The 17,355-nt window shown below is 44.0% G+C and overlaps 1 protein-coding gene across 6 annotated transcripts in view; it reads right to left on the bottom strand.

Moving 5' to 3' along the window:
• usp7 (ubiquitin specific peptidase 7 (herpes virus-associated)) overlaps positions 1–8,145 on the bottom strand; it is a 137,602-nt gene extending 129,457 nt beyond the window's left edge. For 4 of the 6 annotated variants that reach the window (XM_084329456.1, XM_084329458.1, XM_084329459.1 and 1 more), the window contains exon 1: positions 7,689–7,906. In XM_084329456.1, coding sequence (XP_084185582.1) covers positions 7,689–7,770 — 82 coding nt within the window. In that variant the 5' untranslated portion in view covers positions 7,771–7,906. Of the gene's footprint in view, positions 1–7,688 lie in introns of all 6 variants that reach the window. The other 2 variants (XM_084329460.1, XM_084329461.1) reach the window with 1 other exon arrangement.
• Between the last annotated feature and the right edge of the window lie 9,210 nt (positions 8,146–17,355).

Raw genomic sequence — 17,355 nt, 5'->3', positions numbered from 1 at the left:
TGTCCCACTGAACTAAATAGTTCACTGAGGCGCTGTATCAACGTTATATAGCCGGCCAGCAGTAGCCACAGATAGCTCCTGATATCAATGTTTTATAACACTCATTCGATGCGTATTCGAGCTGAGGGCATGTTGTTGAATGTGATCAATAGGGTCCAGCTGCAGCTCCGGAGAATCCTGGCCGTAGCTGGAGGCTACTCGAGTACACACAGACAGTGGAGCTTGTTGCATGGTGGCGATGTCTCGCAGATAATACAAGTACAAGTCTAATTATATAAGATATATTTTATAAAAATAAAAATATAAAATAATTTTTACTTTTTTTTTAATCAAAAACGATCGGTATCGGCCGATATGGCTCACGACGATCGGTGATCGGTATCGGTGGCAAAAAACGTGATCGGGGCATCCCTAGTTTCAAACTGTATTTTAAAATTAGAAAGTAAACTAAATAAATGGACAAAAAAATCTATTTGGTCAGTATTGTCATTTGGACAAGCAAAGCCATTACTTTAAGTTGCAGGCAAGAAAGACAAGTCTGTCCACCGTCTCTGGTTTTAAAACTGCCATGTTGCAGGTCACAAAAAAAAAATTGTATTATCAATAGTTATCGATTATTAAAATATATCACGATAATTATAGTTATCGTTTCATCACCCAGCCCTACCGTCCACCCCTACTACAGATACTGTTTTACATAATGTTTTCTTGTAATAACTAGAAAGTAATGGTATTTATTCAACAACAGGTGATTGTATAGATTAGTATCATTAATTGACAACTGTGCTCAATGAGTTAGGGCATTTGCCATGTTGTATGGGAAAACTATGACTAGCTGATTAGACATAATTCACCCACGGAACTGTTGTTGGGACATTGGTTCTGCACTGACGTTATAGCTATCCTGTCGGCACCGGTTCAGTTAGCTAGTAACAAGACAGGTGTATGTTGTGATTTTCGATGCACAATAAATATTCAATGTTCTCTTTTGAGATTCAGACTCCTATCCTTCGACACTACAAGCTAAACATTGTCACTAGTATGGCTGTCCGGCAACATGTCATTAATTGCGTGCCTGTGTGCGAGAGGTCGGTCAGCGACGACACTTAAGTTAGCAAGTTAACGTGAGCTAGATTGAAAGACAAAGTAACGTTACTGGGGGGAAAGTTATTTACCTTGGAATATCCTGTGCCAACTTGTTGTACTGTGCTTGCAGGTCTGCAGCCATTATTGCTGGATTAGGAATAGCCCCAACTGTGGCCAACTTTAGCCAAGGTACCGTTATCAGCTAAGCTAGCTAACCCTCGTTTACTAGCTTGTCTTCCCCACAGGGTTCTTCACATTTATATTTGATAACGTTAGTCGGCCAATGCTAGTCGGTAGCTACTTGGCTTCCAATTCCAATTCGCTGTGGGTGCAATATTGTTGATAGACGGCCAGTGTCAGGTCCTCGAGAAAGGACAGGATTTGATGTAACGTTAAAGCGGATGACGGATGTAGTTCCAACTAGGAGGCTTTTCAGCTAATGCTAATAACACCAGCAAGCGAAACACATCCGAGCTCCCCGTCACACCGCTCCGTCGGGGACGATGTCATTGAACACCAAAAATGAGTATACTCGGTTTTATTTCTTTTTTTCTATTATTATTATACTAAACAGTCAGCTGGACCTTGTTGTGTGATCCTGGTACCTCTGAGTGAATTTGAATTGAAATGACGAAATAACGCAGGAGATGCTGGTATCGAGCCCAGCTCTCGGCGTTGCTACCGGCTTGGCCGGTCGTTCATACTAACACAATTGGCAGTGTTAGGGGTGGGAAAGCCGATGGGTGGGGATTGGAAGTTGTGGACAGCGACTCCTACAGGTCGGTTGGTGCGCCTGTGCAGCAGAATCAGGAAGTATCGGGGCAGCGTGAGCCTCCCACGTGTTACTCCTCGCCACTGAGAGATCGCGCTGTTCAGGTGAAAAGATGCGACAGCTGCCTCCTTGTGTACCGGAGGGGACACGTGATGCAAGGCTTGGTCCTCACTGCAGCCGACCAGTGGGAGGCATAGTCTAGCAACGTTCGAGACAGGGGAGGGGATAATTGAAGGGAGAATTGGCAAGGCGAAATTGGGATGGGAGAAAAATTGAAAATAAGGAGAAAAAGTGGATAAACAAAAAAATTAGGGATGCACGATAATTATCGGGCCGATATCAGCAATTATGACGTCATCCCGATAAACTCGATAACGTTATTAATAGCTCCGATAATTTAATATATTTTTTGGTAAAAAAAATGCCGTGTGGGTGAAATGGAATGAAGTGCGTTTGTTTTGACTAAAGGCTCCTCCCGTTTTGTCAGTACTGTGCTACGACTGACAGCGTGTGGTTTAGGAACAGGGCGTTTTACACAAATCCAGCGCTCCCTTACTTGGCTGTGACGTAGCCACGCAAGTTAACAACAAAGATGGCCGCGTCGGTACTCGGAGTTTCAGAGTAAAAAGATCGCTTGCTATTTGTAATAAATGCAATGCAGACGTTCCAGAAGGAGGGAAAAGGGCAACAACTTGCAATACATCCAGCCCGACGGGTCATCTGCGGCATCACCACCGCCACAACGGACAGACAGACCGGCGCATGCAGTTCAGCGTCGCGGAGATCCAGCAGCTTGTCGATGTGCTAATAGCCTCAGCAAGCTAACGTTAGCTGGCTCCAGCAGCTTGTCGATCTGCTGGAGCCAGCTAACGTTAGGTTGCTGAGGCTATTAGCACATCGACAAGCTGCTGGATCTCCCAAATGCTAACGTTAGCTTGACTGGTTGCTGGCTAACTAATGAAGCTACTCGTCCCGGGAGATAACGGCGTTGCCTGGCTGGTTGTTGGCTAACTAATGTAGCTACTCGTCCCGTGAGATAACGGCGCTGCCTGGCTGGTTGCCCTTCTGTCAAACTTCTTTAATTTAGCAAACTATGCTAATGATGGTGATGCCGCAGGTGACCCGTTGTTGTGGTGGTGATGTGTCCACTCAAAGCCTCTTTATCAAGGCTCCGCTTTGAAAAAAGAAGAACAAAAAGCTTCGAGCGTCTTAGGTTGGATGCACCACAAGCTGTTGACGGATTGTGAATTTTCATTTGGAAAAATAAATATGGTCACTTTATCAGTCAAAACTGTTGTCTTGGCTTTTGTTTCTGTTGTCTGGTTAGGTCACATTTAAGTTGGTGTTAAGTTATTGTCCTGGGAAGTCTTTTTATGTATTATTATTGTATTGTGATATGTTTTGTTTCATGTTAAAAAAAAAATTATAATACAATAAATATCGGTTATCGATATCGGTTATCGGCTTGAGGAGCATAAATTTATCGGTATCGGTGTCAAAAAAGCAATATCGTGCATCCCTAAAAAAAATTACGATCGAATCCCGATAGGTGGCAGTATCGCCTACCTTTTGAACTGGGCTAGTTTACTGTGGGGGGGGGGGGGTTTGCTCACTCACTGCTGGGCACAGGCCACTAGCCTGCGGACTGCCTATGGCCCTATGCAATGGCGAGCGAACTATTGGAGATTATTATGAAGAGGACAAAACGATCACACTTATGGATGATAAGGTGCGTTTTCACCAGACTACATTGGACTCAGCACTTCTGGTAAATCATAAAAATACTATAGTCAAACCGGCCGAGCATGTAACATTATCCGTTTTTTTTTTTTATTATTCGTATTTTTTGCCAAGATGGAGGTATCAGTAGTATTGGCAGTGGTAGTAGTCGTAATAGTAATCCTATATATTTTTTTTATTTTTGCTTCATTTCTTTGATGGCTCAAATCTATGCTCGAGTCTAGTGAGTCGATTTTGTGTTTTGAGCACAAAGTTAATCATAGATATAGCCTCTTTATTTTGCTCTCAAAGTGCACCAGATTGATGCATTTAACTTTAAAATGTACCAAAAAAAATAAAGAGGTTAGAGCAGGGGTGCCCAACCTTTTTGGAACAAGATCTACTTTTTTATTTACCACCTAGCCCGAGAGCTACCAGCCAAAATTTTATATTGTAAGCCGTCATTTGAGGCTTTATAAAAGCAGCATAATGAACACAAATCTGTCAGTGCTGAGTCCGACCTCATCTTAAATAACAAACAGCATTGCTTGTCGTTGTTAACAAGGAGAGGAAGAGTTGATTTTTTTTTTTAATAATCAAATTTTATTAATCAAGATCTACTTGTAATCAGCCCGCGATCTACCTGTCGATCGCGATCGACTGGTTGGGCACCACTGGGTTAGAGGTTCACCCACCACAGTCTCACTAAATCCTGTGGGAAACACTGCATCAACAAAAGTCCAAAGCCTAAAAAATGTGAGACCCAGGGCCTACCGGCCTACCCCTTTGTGTGACCAAGCACCAAACCAATATCATTGTTTGCAATAAACCTTATTCTGATTATGTGTTCCGTTTAGGCATATTGATTATCTTAATGTCCAAGGAATGTCCTTTTTTCCACATAAATGTGAAATTGGAAGAATACCAGTGGTTAAATTTGTTAGCTCTTGTTCCGATAACGTGGAAGAAAACAAGGTGAGCACTGTGAAGCTTTTTAAATATTCATAGAGGAACTCTACTACAACACAGCACAGGGATCAGCTGCCATCTCCCACAGACATGTCTGGTGGTGAGCTGGGACAGGCACAAACTGTCCCCAGATCTGTGTTTAACCTACAGTTACAAGGTTATAACAGCAGAGCTGATCTTGGCAGAGGGGGCCATGCTATGTCACTCTCTCCTAAAAGTGGAAATGGTTGTAATTAGGGTATCATTTCAGGAGGATGAATAGGGAAAATACCCCTTTTTGTTACCACCAATTATTTAACAGACATAAAATAATAATAACAATAATAAGCCTAATAATAATAATAGACTGCCAACCAACCTGGCTCCATGTTAAATGTGAACTGATTATGCTATGGGAGAACTACTGATTGATGTGGTTATGGCACCGCTTTGGAAATACCCTAATAATCATTCCCAATAAACACAAGGTTAAAAACTATTCCCAACTCTTCCTGCATCCTAACGGACGTCAACACAGAAATGTGGGAAAATAAGACACCATCAGATGCACCAAGCTAGCTATAAATACATGGCAACCCTGTGGCATCAACTGTCCCAAGCAGTAAAGTCAGTAGGCAACATCCATAACATAATGCACAAGATGAAATAGCTAAAACAGTTTGTGTCATTTCCTCAGGGATCACTGCAAATCTCCGAGCCTACTACGGTAAAGTTAATACGGTGTGGGTTAAGTAGTTTGCATTCAAATAATGCTGGCTAGTAGAGGTGAGGAAGTACTAGGGCTATATGGCAGTAGTTGGTTACGGTTAGCATGGTGAGATCATGATGTCCACGACTGAGGTAATGAGGGGGGGGGGGGGGGGGGGTCAGTGGAAGGGAACAAGAGTGGACTACTCTGGGCACCCCAGTGGCGAACCACATAGCGCGCTCGGCCGCGACACAGCCGGCCCGGGTTTGATTCCCGAACCCATCGTTATTTCCTGAATGTCTTCCCCCCACTCTGTCTCCCATTCCTCCTCTGTCTCTATCTACTGGACTGCCCAGTAGCAATAAAGCAATAAAAAACGCCAACAAATAAATCTTTAAAAGAGTGGACTACTCTAGTGGGTTAGGTGGGCAAGAAGAAGAGCTATTTATAATTGTATTGTGGTGAGTGCACCTGCTACAAAAGTAGTTTGGTTTCTCAAAAAAAGAAAAAAAAACATATCAGATATAAAATTGAATTATAGTCGACTCTGGCAGACTAGTGCCTACCGTTTGGGGCCTATGTCTGCTGCTTGGGGGTGGGGCTGAGTGTGTAGATAAACAGATCATCAAATCGCAAGGACTGAATGACGCAGTGATGCTGAGGGCTTCCACCCGCCTCGCATGGTCTATTGGCAATAAATAAGTAGAATGCTGTTAGGAAGGGCGCTCTGCGGGTGAATAGTTTCCTAAATGCTGACAGATGTGGTCCTGGATGCAAACTGGTCTAACAAAACAGAGATCATTAAAAATGGCGAGCCCCACGCGTTGTTCTCTCATACAATGAAGCAGCAAATCCCCGCGCTGCCTGCCAGTGCAAGGCGAGCCCCCCATGCGGGCCTTCACTGCCGCAGCAACAACTAGCTGCCAGCAATCTCACTAACTTAACCATTACCCAACCAGTTTAATGCCAACCAATTAACTATACAAAAGAAACTAGGACTAATATTACATCGCTATGTCATTTTGTATCGTGTTTCTCTTATGGAATGACTGGACTAGTGTAAACATTGCTAAATAAGAATTGACGCATCCAGCTAGCCGTTATCTTCCATGTTGGGCCCATCGCTGGTTGGCTAGCTTAGCTACCCGCTAGAAATTCACGTTGTTGTTGAGAAAATAATAATTAGTGAACTTAACGTTAGATATACAATTAAGTTGTTGTGGCCCAACTGTAATGAATCACATTTCTGAAAGCATTCATTCCTCGAACGTAAACAAACTAGCCTAATGCCCAAGCAAAGGCCTAAGCAGCGAACGTTAACCATAAAGCGATCGTTACAAAAAATACAAGCCGCCATTTTGAAACACCACACACCCCCTTAGCTAGCATTAGCTCGTTAGTTAGCATGCTAGCTGGTGCAAGTGAACGTTATGGGATGGGCCTGTAGGCTCATTGGTGGTCAGCTAACTACCTAGCTAACGTTAGCTAGTAAAGTCATTTCTACTATTTTATTTAATCCAACTTTATTTGACTTTGAAAATCAGACTCAAAAGGTGATCGTAATTAAAAGCTACCACCAACCGCACTCACCGACTCTGTCCTGCGCACAGTCCGCAGAGAGCCCCTAGCTAACCCGAGCACGTACTTTGCAGCTCCGCAGTCTGCTCGCCAAACCAGACGTTTACTAGCCACGCGATGCTCGGAGACAAATAGCTTAACTTACTGTGCTTTGAGGTGATTTGCCAACAACTTGTCACAGCTCGACTCGCTAATGTTATTCCAGTTTAATAACTAGATGGTTATTTGTTTTGATACTGAGCCCCGCCTGCTGCAACTGTCACATTAACCCATTAATGATCCGTCTGACACGGAGGAAGAAGTGTACGTTACCTAGCAGCGGGCTATTATTAATTGCCATGTTATAATTACTAACTAACGTTCAATTACAAACAAGCTAGATGGTCCACCACAAGTAAACACCAAGTGACAGTGAAATTCAACAAAAAAAAATGTGTTGTAAATGATGGCGACACGGCAACTGCAGTGACGTTTTTACAAAACTAACGTTACCATAATAATAATAATACATAGTGAAAAATTATTGATTTGAGCGGCTAAGCTCTTGTCTGTAACACTATGGTCCGGGTGACATTAACAACACCCGTTTCGATCACTTGTCCTGGTATTTAAACACGTAGTGGAAATTGTAAAAACAAAGTACGTTAGTGAGGCAACGCTACATTAACGCTATCGAGGTCAGCGACACAAGTCTGCTGCAATTGACGCACCATCAGCACAATTACAGCCGGCTCTGCCAGCTAGCTTAGGCCTCGGTGTTTACTGTAAAGTAGAGCTCAGCTTGTGCCAAAACAAGTCCACGCATTTCTCTCATGCACCAGTGAAAAATATAACAAATGACGTTTAATAATTGTGCTCGTCGTGGCGTCGTCTTACCTTCCATCTCCATGTCCTCGGGTTCACTAAGCTGCTGCTCGCCGGCTTTCTGCTGCTGTTGAGTGTGGTGGTGGTGGTTCATGTCGGCAGCTGTTGTGATGATGTGCTGCTGCTGCCTGGTGGGATCTTTGTTCCCCTCGACCTTGTCCAGCAGGGCCGGATCCGCGGGGACCCTGGTTCTGGGCTGCTGGCGGCGGGGTGTCGCAGACGGGCTAGACAGGTCGAGCCTGGGCGGCTGGGCCTCCTGCTCTGTCACGACCTCGGCCTTGTCCGCTGGCAGCGCCGGGGAGCGAGGAGGGGATGTCGGCGGGGGAGCAGGCAGAGAAACGCGGACGTATTTGCTCGCTATTCGCCCAATCTCGGCGCCTTGATGGGTGCAATTCGCTGACGGCGGTGTGTGGGGAGATGAGTGGGGCTCCAAAAACGGGAGGCCCGATGAATTAGCTAAATCAATCCGGCTTTACCACCGGGAAATGTGGGGCAATAGGCGAGATGAGAAAGACGACCTGCACCACCACAACCTGCAACCGGAGAAACAAACACTCTGTTTTAGCTACCCGACACACTGGCAGTGGGCAGCCAACTAAAGATAAAAGGTATAACAGGGAAAACAAATGTTAATTTGCTATCGACACAACATTCAACAACTTTCCCCGCAATATCCCCAGTCAGTGTGCTCCTCCGATTGTCCCTCGTCTGGGGGGAGAGCGGAGAAAAAAGCTATCCATTCAAACCCGCTTCTAAATTCGGAATCGCACTCATTTAGAAGTTTACACACGAGACTGAGTTGTCACGGTCCCGACATAAAATGTTCCATACATCAAACCACCCTAATATGATAAACAAAAAAATACGGCACCTCCTCGCATTTCTAAGGTCTTGTTTCTATGTAGAAATGTGCCCGGTCATAGCCTGTGTGCCTCTCACCCGCTCCCGTGGTTTGTGATGTTGAGTCGAGGTAAATCTCAAAATGGCGGTCGCGCTCTTCTCTCTGAAATGTCACATCCGCATGGAGATCCAAACACTAGAGCTACCTTGCAGCTATGATGGGCTCTCTGCTCAATTATACAATTATAAACTACCCCTTGAGCGTTTTTGTTATAATATAATATACAAGGGATTTCATTCCGAAAGCTATACGACTACATCCTCTAAAATGTTAGGCCCCTGGTTTGTGAACATAGATGCTAAAGATCCCCTCCACTCAAAAAGTTTTTTTTTTTTTTTATTTTTTTTTTTATGGTTAACTCCTCTTGGGGGCATGGCTTTGACTATATAGATTGTTATTTGTGCCGAATTTGTCAGCAGAGCACCTTTTTCATATTCTTCCCTTGGAGATGGACAGCTTCTCTGTACTTCCCTGACATCTGAGTTGTGTGTGATCATGATGTGATTGATTGATTGATTGATTTTTGCAGAATGGGTACAGACTAGTACAGTAACTCAATACATACAATTGTTAAAAGGATGCAGACCTGAGAAAGACTTTCGTCTTGTTTCCATCAGGGTCCCCCATTTTCAATTCATCATATGACACACACAACATACAGATAGACATACTGCTACATCTATACATTTATGACATACCAGATTTTCAAATACAGTACTGTTTGTGATACTAAAAAAATCCAGAAAAAGAGTGTATATACATTTGACATAGAAACTGTGCATTGGAGGAGGTTGGGTAGGTGGGGTGGGGCTGTACATTGGAGGTGGGGGGGGGGGGACACTGTACATTGGAATACTGACATACATTTGACATAGAAACTGTACATTGGAGGAGGTTGGGTAGGTTAGGTGGGGCTGTACATTGGAGGTGGGGGGGGGGGGGGGGTTGGGTACATTGGAATACTGACAAAGCCATGCTTGGTCTTTATTGTACAACTGGGTTAGGACATTTGTAGGGGCCAGTTTCGAATGGCAGTCTCCCGTAGGTGTTCTTTGAGTGTTTTTGAAGGTGGGTAGTGATTCACATTCCTTTACAGCTTTGGGTAGGGCGTTCCACATTGATGTGGCATAATTGCGAAACGTGTTTAGTCCCTTGTTTGAGCCGAATCTGGGTTTTACATGATTTGTGGAGCTCCCTCTGGTGTTGTGATCGTGGTATTCACTGACCTTTGGGAAGTATTTTGACATGTACATGGGCACCTTGGTCGTGTAGTGTATCTTGTAGACCAGGCCCATTGCAAGTTGCTGTACTCTGTCGTCTACTCTAAGCCATCATAGGTTGGCAAAGTGTGCAGGGGTGAGGTGGGTTCTAGGAGTCAGGTCAAGCAGTAGTCTGACTAGTTTGTTTTGAGATGTTTGTAATTAGGTTTTTAGTGCCTTTGAGGTGCTTTGGTACCATGAGGTGCAAGCATAGTCGTAGTACCCTTGAATGAGTGCTCCTGCCAGAGTCTTCAGGGTATTCTTGTTTACCAGAGAGGAGATCCGGTACAAGAATCGAGTTCGTTGGTTGACTTTTTTTATTACATTGGATGCCATTTTGTCACAGGAAAGATTAGCCTCTAGGATGGAACCCAGGTAGGTAATTTCATCTTTTCTTGTGACAATATTGTCACCCACTGTAACTGAGAAGCCGTCGGTCTTGCTGAGTTTGTTATTTGAACCGAAGAGAATGGACTCTGTTTTGCCCATGTGTAATGATAGTTTGTTGTCGGCGAGCCATATGCAGATTTTGCCTAGTTCCGAGCTGAGGGTTTTTTCAACCTGTAAATTGTTCTTGTCAGAGACCAGCAGGGCTGAGTCGTCCGCAAACAGGAACAAGTTGCAGTCACAAGCTGACGACATGTCATTTGCATAAATTAGGAACAGTAGTGGTCCTAGTATGCTTCCTTGTGGAACACCACAGTTCACTGTGAGGGGGGGGGGATAGGGTACCGTTTACCTCCACCATCTGTTCTCTCCCCTCCAGGTAGGATTGTATCCAGCTCACTGATAAACTATCAAAACCAATTGCTTTTAGCTTGTCAATCAGAATGGTGTGATTAACAGTGTCGAAGGCCTTTTGTAGGTCTAGCATGACCATGCCGCAGTATTTGCCTGCGTCCACCTCTTGCTTGATGTGGTCGTTCAAATAGAGAAGGCATGTGTCAGTGGAGTGGGATGTTCTGAAGCCAGATTGGAATTCGTAGATTAGATTTTTATCCACAAGGTACTTTTCGACCTGTTCGTATACTATTTTTTCCATGACTTTCGAGATGGATGTAAGGATAGAAACAGGGCGGTAGTTGCCTGGGTCTAATTTGCTGCCCTTTTTGTGCAGGGGTGTTACTCTCTCTATTTTGAAGTCCTTGGTGATGTGTCCCTGTTTTATGGAGATGTTTATTATGTGTGTGATGACTGGGGTGATGGCGGCTGCTGAGTCTCTGAGGAATTTGGAGGGGATGTTGTCATGGCCAGTGGCCTTGTTCGGTTGGAGGGCGCTCAGTTTATTGAGTACCTCATCTGTAGTTACCATTTCCAGTTTGAAATCGTCTTTGTGGACTCCTAGGTTCTTGTAGTATGCTACTATGTGTTCTACCCCATACTGCCCTGAGTGGGAGGGTAGTTTGTTTACCAGTGTTGTGGCTATGTTTGTGAAGAAAGTGTTTAAGTAATTGGCTACATCCAGTTTGTCTGTGATGAGCGTGTTGTCTGTCTTTATGTTTATGTTTGAGAACCTGGTTTTAAGTTTTTTACTGCAGCCTAGTTGATTATGGAGTAATTTCCAAAGTTCACATGGTTTATTTTTGTTTTCCTCAGTTTTGTCATTGATGAAATTTTTTTTGCAGTTTTTATCATGGAGTTTACGTCATTTCTTAGTCTGTTTCTTTCTAGTTTGAGTTCAGTCACGTGGGCTTGGAGTTCACTGCTCGTGCTTTTGGTAGGCTTTGACTGACTTTTACGAAACTCAGAGCATTTTTTGTCTCTGGCTTTCATAGCGGTCAGTATTTCAGTGTGCATCCACGGCTCAGCGCGATTTTTTACCCTGGTGGTTCTTAGGGGGGCCATGTTGTTTAGTATTGTTGAGAATTTGGTTTTGAAGCCAAGCCAGGTTTCTTCAACCAGTGTACCATTGAGTTCATCTGACCAGTCCAGGCTCTCCAGTTCAAGGTTAAAGGCCTCGCTAGAGTAGGTTTTGAGGTCTCTAGATGTGACTGTTTTGTGACAGCCAGCCTTTTGCTTTAGCTTTTTGCGGGTACAGAATATCATATAATGATCACTTAACCCGCATGCTATAACCCCTTTATTGGAGATCATGGACTTGTCGGAGATCAGGATGAGGTCAATGGTAGTCTGAGTTGATTCACATACCCTTGTGGGTTGGTTGATTAGCTGGCTGTCACTAAGGTTGAATATATAGCATGGTCCAATGTGTCCAAACTTGCAACCTTTACCTTCAGCATACACAAAAAGATGAATAGGTACAGCTTTTATATAGTTCTATGGTAGGTAGTGGTACTGACATGTCTTGAAAGAATATAAACTGTCAACTTGGAATTCCTCCTGGTCATTATAATATCAATGGGGGCTTGTTGCCAATTTGCATATAGATCCTGATTCCTTGCATTCTAATGAGGGTACAGGGTGTAGAGATGTTGTTAACACATTTCCAGTCATTTATTGATCAATTTGGTGGAAAAAAACATGTATACAAACTGTTATTTAATATAGAAACTAAGAGGATTAAAGGATTTTGAAAAATCTTGAAAATCACAGCCTTATTTTGAGACTAAATAAATAAAAAAAATCCAGATTAAAGTAGGGGGGGGATCTAAATTGTGACTATTATTCTCAGGAAAATGCAAAAAAAAAAATCTTATCATGGCCCTATTACTTTTCTGTAGTAAAAAAGGAATATTAGCCTTCAAAGTCTGTCAGTGAAAACCAATCCCCTTCTTCTACAGTATTTCTTTACAAATATCTTTGCTGTAAGGATAATTAGCCAGCTAAATAGTTTTGTGCTTTTATGTTATTTATTCTGTTTGGGAATATCCACTCTAGCATCTTTGCCACAAAGTTCAGCTATTGAAAATATAGAAACAATGGTAGAAGTTGGTGGGGTGTATAAGGTTACATTATCCTTTGCGAATGAACTATAGAATAAAGAAAATTAACAGAATAAACCAAATTAAAATTGAGAATAAAGTAGACATTTCCTGAATAAATTCAAGATATCAAAATGTCCACTTTATTCTCAAAATGCTATTTGACTTTACAACATTCTTATCATGGCCTTATTACTCTTCTCTATGATTATCATGAGCTCAAATGTCAGTACAAGAAGTGAGTTGAGCCAAATATTTTAAACCAACCTTCATTGAAAGTAAAACACTGGGAAAACACACACACACACAAAAACTGGAACATATAGCCTACCAGTGAATATTAAAGGGAAATCCACCATAAAACAGAATTTACATTGTGCTATTGTTATGGTTTGTAACCGACCCCAATCGCACAACACAAGATAGGTATGAGAGTAAGCCAAGAACTGGGCATTTATTGAAAACAACAGGAAACGGCACTGTCCCTTTAAGGGAGAACACAAATTACAGGAAAACATGAACTTGGGAAAATAGGCACAGTGCCTTTAAGAGGCGAGCTGGCTAAGGGGAAGGCTAAGGGAAGGCTAACGGACTGGGCCAGGGCAAGGGACAAGGCAGGAACAGGTAGGACTAGGAGGACTGGACAGGGAGGACTAGGAGGACTGGACAAGGAGGACTAGAAGGACTGGACAGGGAGGACTAGGAGGACTAGAGAGGGGAAACAGGGACAGAGGCCCGCGGAGGCGGGCTGGGGACAGGGAGGACAAGGAGGACTCGAAGGACTGGACAGGGAGGACTAGGAGGACTAGAAGGACAGGACAGGGAGGACAAGGAGGACTAGAAGGACTGGACAGGGAGGACTAGGAGGACTAGAGAGGGGAAACAGGGACAAAGGCCCGCGGAGGCGGGCTGGGGACAGGGAGGACTAGGAGGACAGGACAGGGATGACTAGGAGGACTAGGAGGAACTGGACAGGGACAGAGAGAAACAGAGTCAAGGCCTTGGACAGGGCGAGGGCTGGAGCTGCTTACAGGGAGGAGTAGGAGGGCGCAGGCTCGGAGAGCGCATCTGGCGCGGAGGTCTGAGTGGTGCGCGTCTGCTTGGAGTACGCGCCGGTACGGAGAGCGCATCTGGCGCGGAGTCTGGATGCGCGTCTGGATGCGCGTCTGGGGTGAAGAGCGCGTCTGGCTCGGAGGTCTGGATGCGCGTCTGGAGTGCGTCTGGATGCGCGTCTGGATGCGCGTCTGGAGTGAAGAGCGCGTCAGGCTCGGAGGTCTGGATGCGCGTCTGGAGTGCGTCTGGATGCGCGTCTGGGGTGAAGAGCGCATCTGGCTCGGAGGTCTGGATGCGCGTCTGGAGTGCGTCTGGATGCGCGTCTGGATGCGTGTCTGGAGTGAAGAGCGCGTCTGGCTCGGAGGTCTGGATGCGCGTCTGGATGCGCGTCTGGAGTGAAGAGCGCGTCTGGCTCGGAGGTCTGGATGCACGTCTGGATGCGCGTCTGGAGTGAAGAGCGCGTCTGCTGCGCGGAGGTCTGAGTGGTGCGCGTCTGCTGCGCGGAGGTCTGAAGTGGAACACTGGAATACCTCCCGTAGAGGATTAGAGAGCGCAGTACAATGTCTCCCTCCAGGCAAACGGCGACAGGTGGCCAAAGCTTGCACCTCGTCTCACGCCGGAGATAAAACAGCATACAGACAGAAACAGAAACTCCCGTAGGAGCCTAAAGACAGAGAACCTCCCGAAGGAGCTTGGTGATAGAGATATGATACGGAACGACCCGACAAGGACAGAGGGGAAGAGCGAGGTACTTAAAGCCCACAAGGGCGCTAATTAGAATACACATCAGGTGCGTGATGGTAATTGATACTCGAACTAGAAGTGTGTGTTCGGCACCAGACCAATCAAACACATAATGACAGGTATTCCAAGGGTGTGGCTGCTGAAGAGCAAACGAGAGTAAACGAACGCGAGGGTGGGGGCTAGTGAGGTGAGGAGACAGGGAATTAAAGGTCAAGGGAAAGGCGAACCTCACAGCTATTTCATTATCTTTGACAGTTAAGTCAAAATCAAGTGTTTCCTAAAAATGGAAATCAGAACAAGTGATCATTTTTGGAGTTAGTCCATTGACAATGAATTAGTAGCCAACTTTGTGGGCTCATAGAAACATTGTTTGAGCTATTACATATAAATATGTTTTAATGTAGCTCTGAATCAGAAAATGTATCCACTATTCCAGCAAAATCCAATATTCACTGTCTATGGAGCAGCTCCAGTATTTGTCTTTTGATGACATAATCACTAGAGTCTTGTCTTTTTGGTATCCATAGCTTAAGGATAGACTTGTTCATATTCATAAATCGAAACTGACCTGTACAGTATTATTGAACAGTATGAATTATTGAATGGAACATGCACCCAGGGGTCCTTGATGGTATTCCAGGGTCCCTGACAAAATGAAGAATAGTTCAACATTGCATGGTTTCATCCACACAATGGCAGAATGTTTGACTATTCTGGTCATAGGTGTCTCTCTCTCTCCTCTAATTATCTCCTCACAGTATAGACATACAATCCTGCAATAAACCTAAACGCAAGAATTGTATAAAACAGGGGTCTGTGGTCTAATATTTTGTCAGCTTAGGGGTCCTTGCTGTGTAACAGTTTGTGAAATAACATTTGAATTCTATTTTAGGTTTTATTTCCCCTTTAATACCCAATTGTCTGCAAGGGTCTGCATAACAGTGAGGTAAGGCCACAGATTGTCTTCACTAGTAGCAGTAACCTTCTTCCCTTAGGCAAAATAAATGTTCAGCACACAATCTAGGGGGACATATGTGATAATGGGGGTCATTGAAGCAAAGCAGGCTATTCTCTGTCTTGGCTCCACAATGTTGGAACAAACATCCCACCACAGTCAGGACAGCTGAAACCCGCCCAATTTTCCACCATCGACTAAAAACACATTTTCAATCAATATCTGAATAAAAATGGTTTACTATCTATCTACTATCTAACTATCTACTAGGGTTGTCTTAAATACTTCGAAGCTTCGAAGCTTTGTTCGTAGTTAACAAAGAGAGGCAGAGTTGATTTTTCAAAAAAAAATCATATTAATCGAATATGAAAATAAAATTCGATTAATATGATTTCTTTTGAAAAATCAACTCTGCCTCTTTGTTAACTACAACAAGCAATGCTGTTTGTTATTTAAGATGAGGTCGGACTCTGCACTGACAGATTTGTGTTCATTGTGCCGCTTTTATAAAGCTTCAAATGACGGCTTACAATATTTCATGAAAGCAAAGTGTTTCGTTTGTCTAAGATTTAAAAAGGTTTAAACTTTACAGCACTGACAAAGTTGAACAAAGTGCTGTACAAGTCCCACAACATTAAAAAAAAATTGTTATTTTTTATTTCGAAGCTTTGAATTAAAATCTAATCTCGGCCCCGAAGCTTCGAATTCCAAAAAAAAAATCGAAGGTCAGCCCTACTATCTACTATGTACTATGCATATACTACTACATACTATGCTAATACTGTATGTCTTTTTTTATCCACTTTTTCTCCTCCTATTTTTCTTTCTCCCATCCCAATTTAGTCGTTATGCCAATTCCCCCCTCCCCTTCCTGGTCGTTGTGCGCATGTGCCCCCCACTGGTCAGTCTAGGGAGCCCTGAAGTCTATCAGATGCTTCCTCCGATACATAGGAGACAGCCAGCAGCCTCTTTTCACCTGACAGCAATGACTCTCACTGGGGAAGTGTAACGCGTGGGAGGCTTTGATTGAGTGATTGAAAACTTTATTAACAGATTGCAGAATGGGTACAGTACAGTACAGCTCAATACATACAATTGTTAAGGGGATGCAGACCAGAGAACGACTTTCGTCTTGTTTACATCAGGGTCCCCCATTTTCAATTCATCATAACATATATGACATACACGACATACAGATAGACATTTCTGACATACCAGATTTGCAAATACAGTACTGTTTGTGATACAAAAAGAGTCCAGAAAAGAGAGTATATACATTTGACGTAGAAACTGTACATTGGAGGAGGTTGGGTATGTGGGGTGGGGTTGGGGGGGGGGGGGGGCTGTACATTGGAGGTGGTTGGGTGGGTGGGGGGGAGCGGTTGGGTAGGAGGGGTGGGTGGGGGACACTGTACAACTGTACAAGCAAAACTGTACATTGGAATATTGACAACCATACTTGGTCATTTACTGTACATTGGAGGGGGTTGGGTTAGGACATTTACAGGGGCCAGTTTCGAATTGCAGTCTCCCGTAGGTGTTCTTTGAGAGTGGTTTTGAAAGTGGGTAGTGATTCACATTCCTTTACAGCTTTGGGTAGGGCGTTCCACATTGATGCAGCATAATTGCGAAACGTGTTTAGTCCCTTGTTTGAGCCGAATCTGGGTTTAACATGATTTGTGGAGCTCCCTCTGGTGTTGTGATCGTGGTATTCACTGACCTTTGGGAAGTATTTTGACATGTACATGGTACCTTGGTCGTGTAGTGTATCTTGTAGACCAGGCCCATTGCAAGTTGCTGTACTCTGTCGTCTACTCTAAGCCATCCTAGGTTGTCAAAGTGGGCAGGGGTGAGGTGGGTTCTAGGAGTAAGGTCAAGCAGTAGT

Source organism: Notolepis coatsorum (genome assembly GCF_963971535.1).
Source record: "Notolepis coatsorum genome assembly, chromosome: 14".
Lineage (NCBI taxonomy): Eukaryota > Metazoa > Chordata > Actinopteri > Aulopiformes > Paralepididae > Notolepis > Notolepis coatsorum.
The sequence above is the reverse complement of the archived record's forward strand: the minus strand, read 5'-3'. Positions and strand labels throughout refer to the sequence as shown.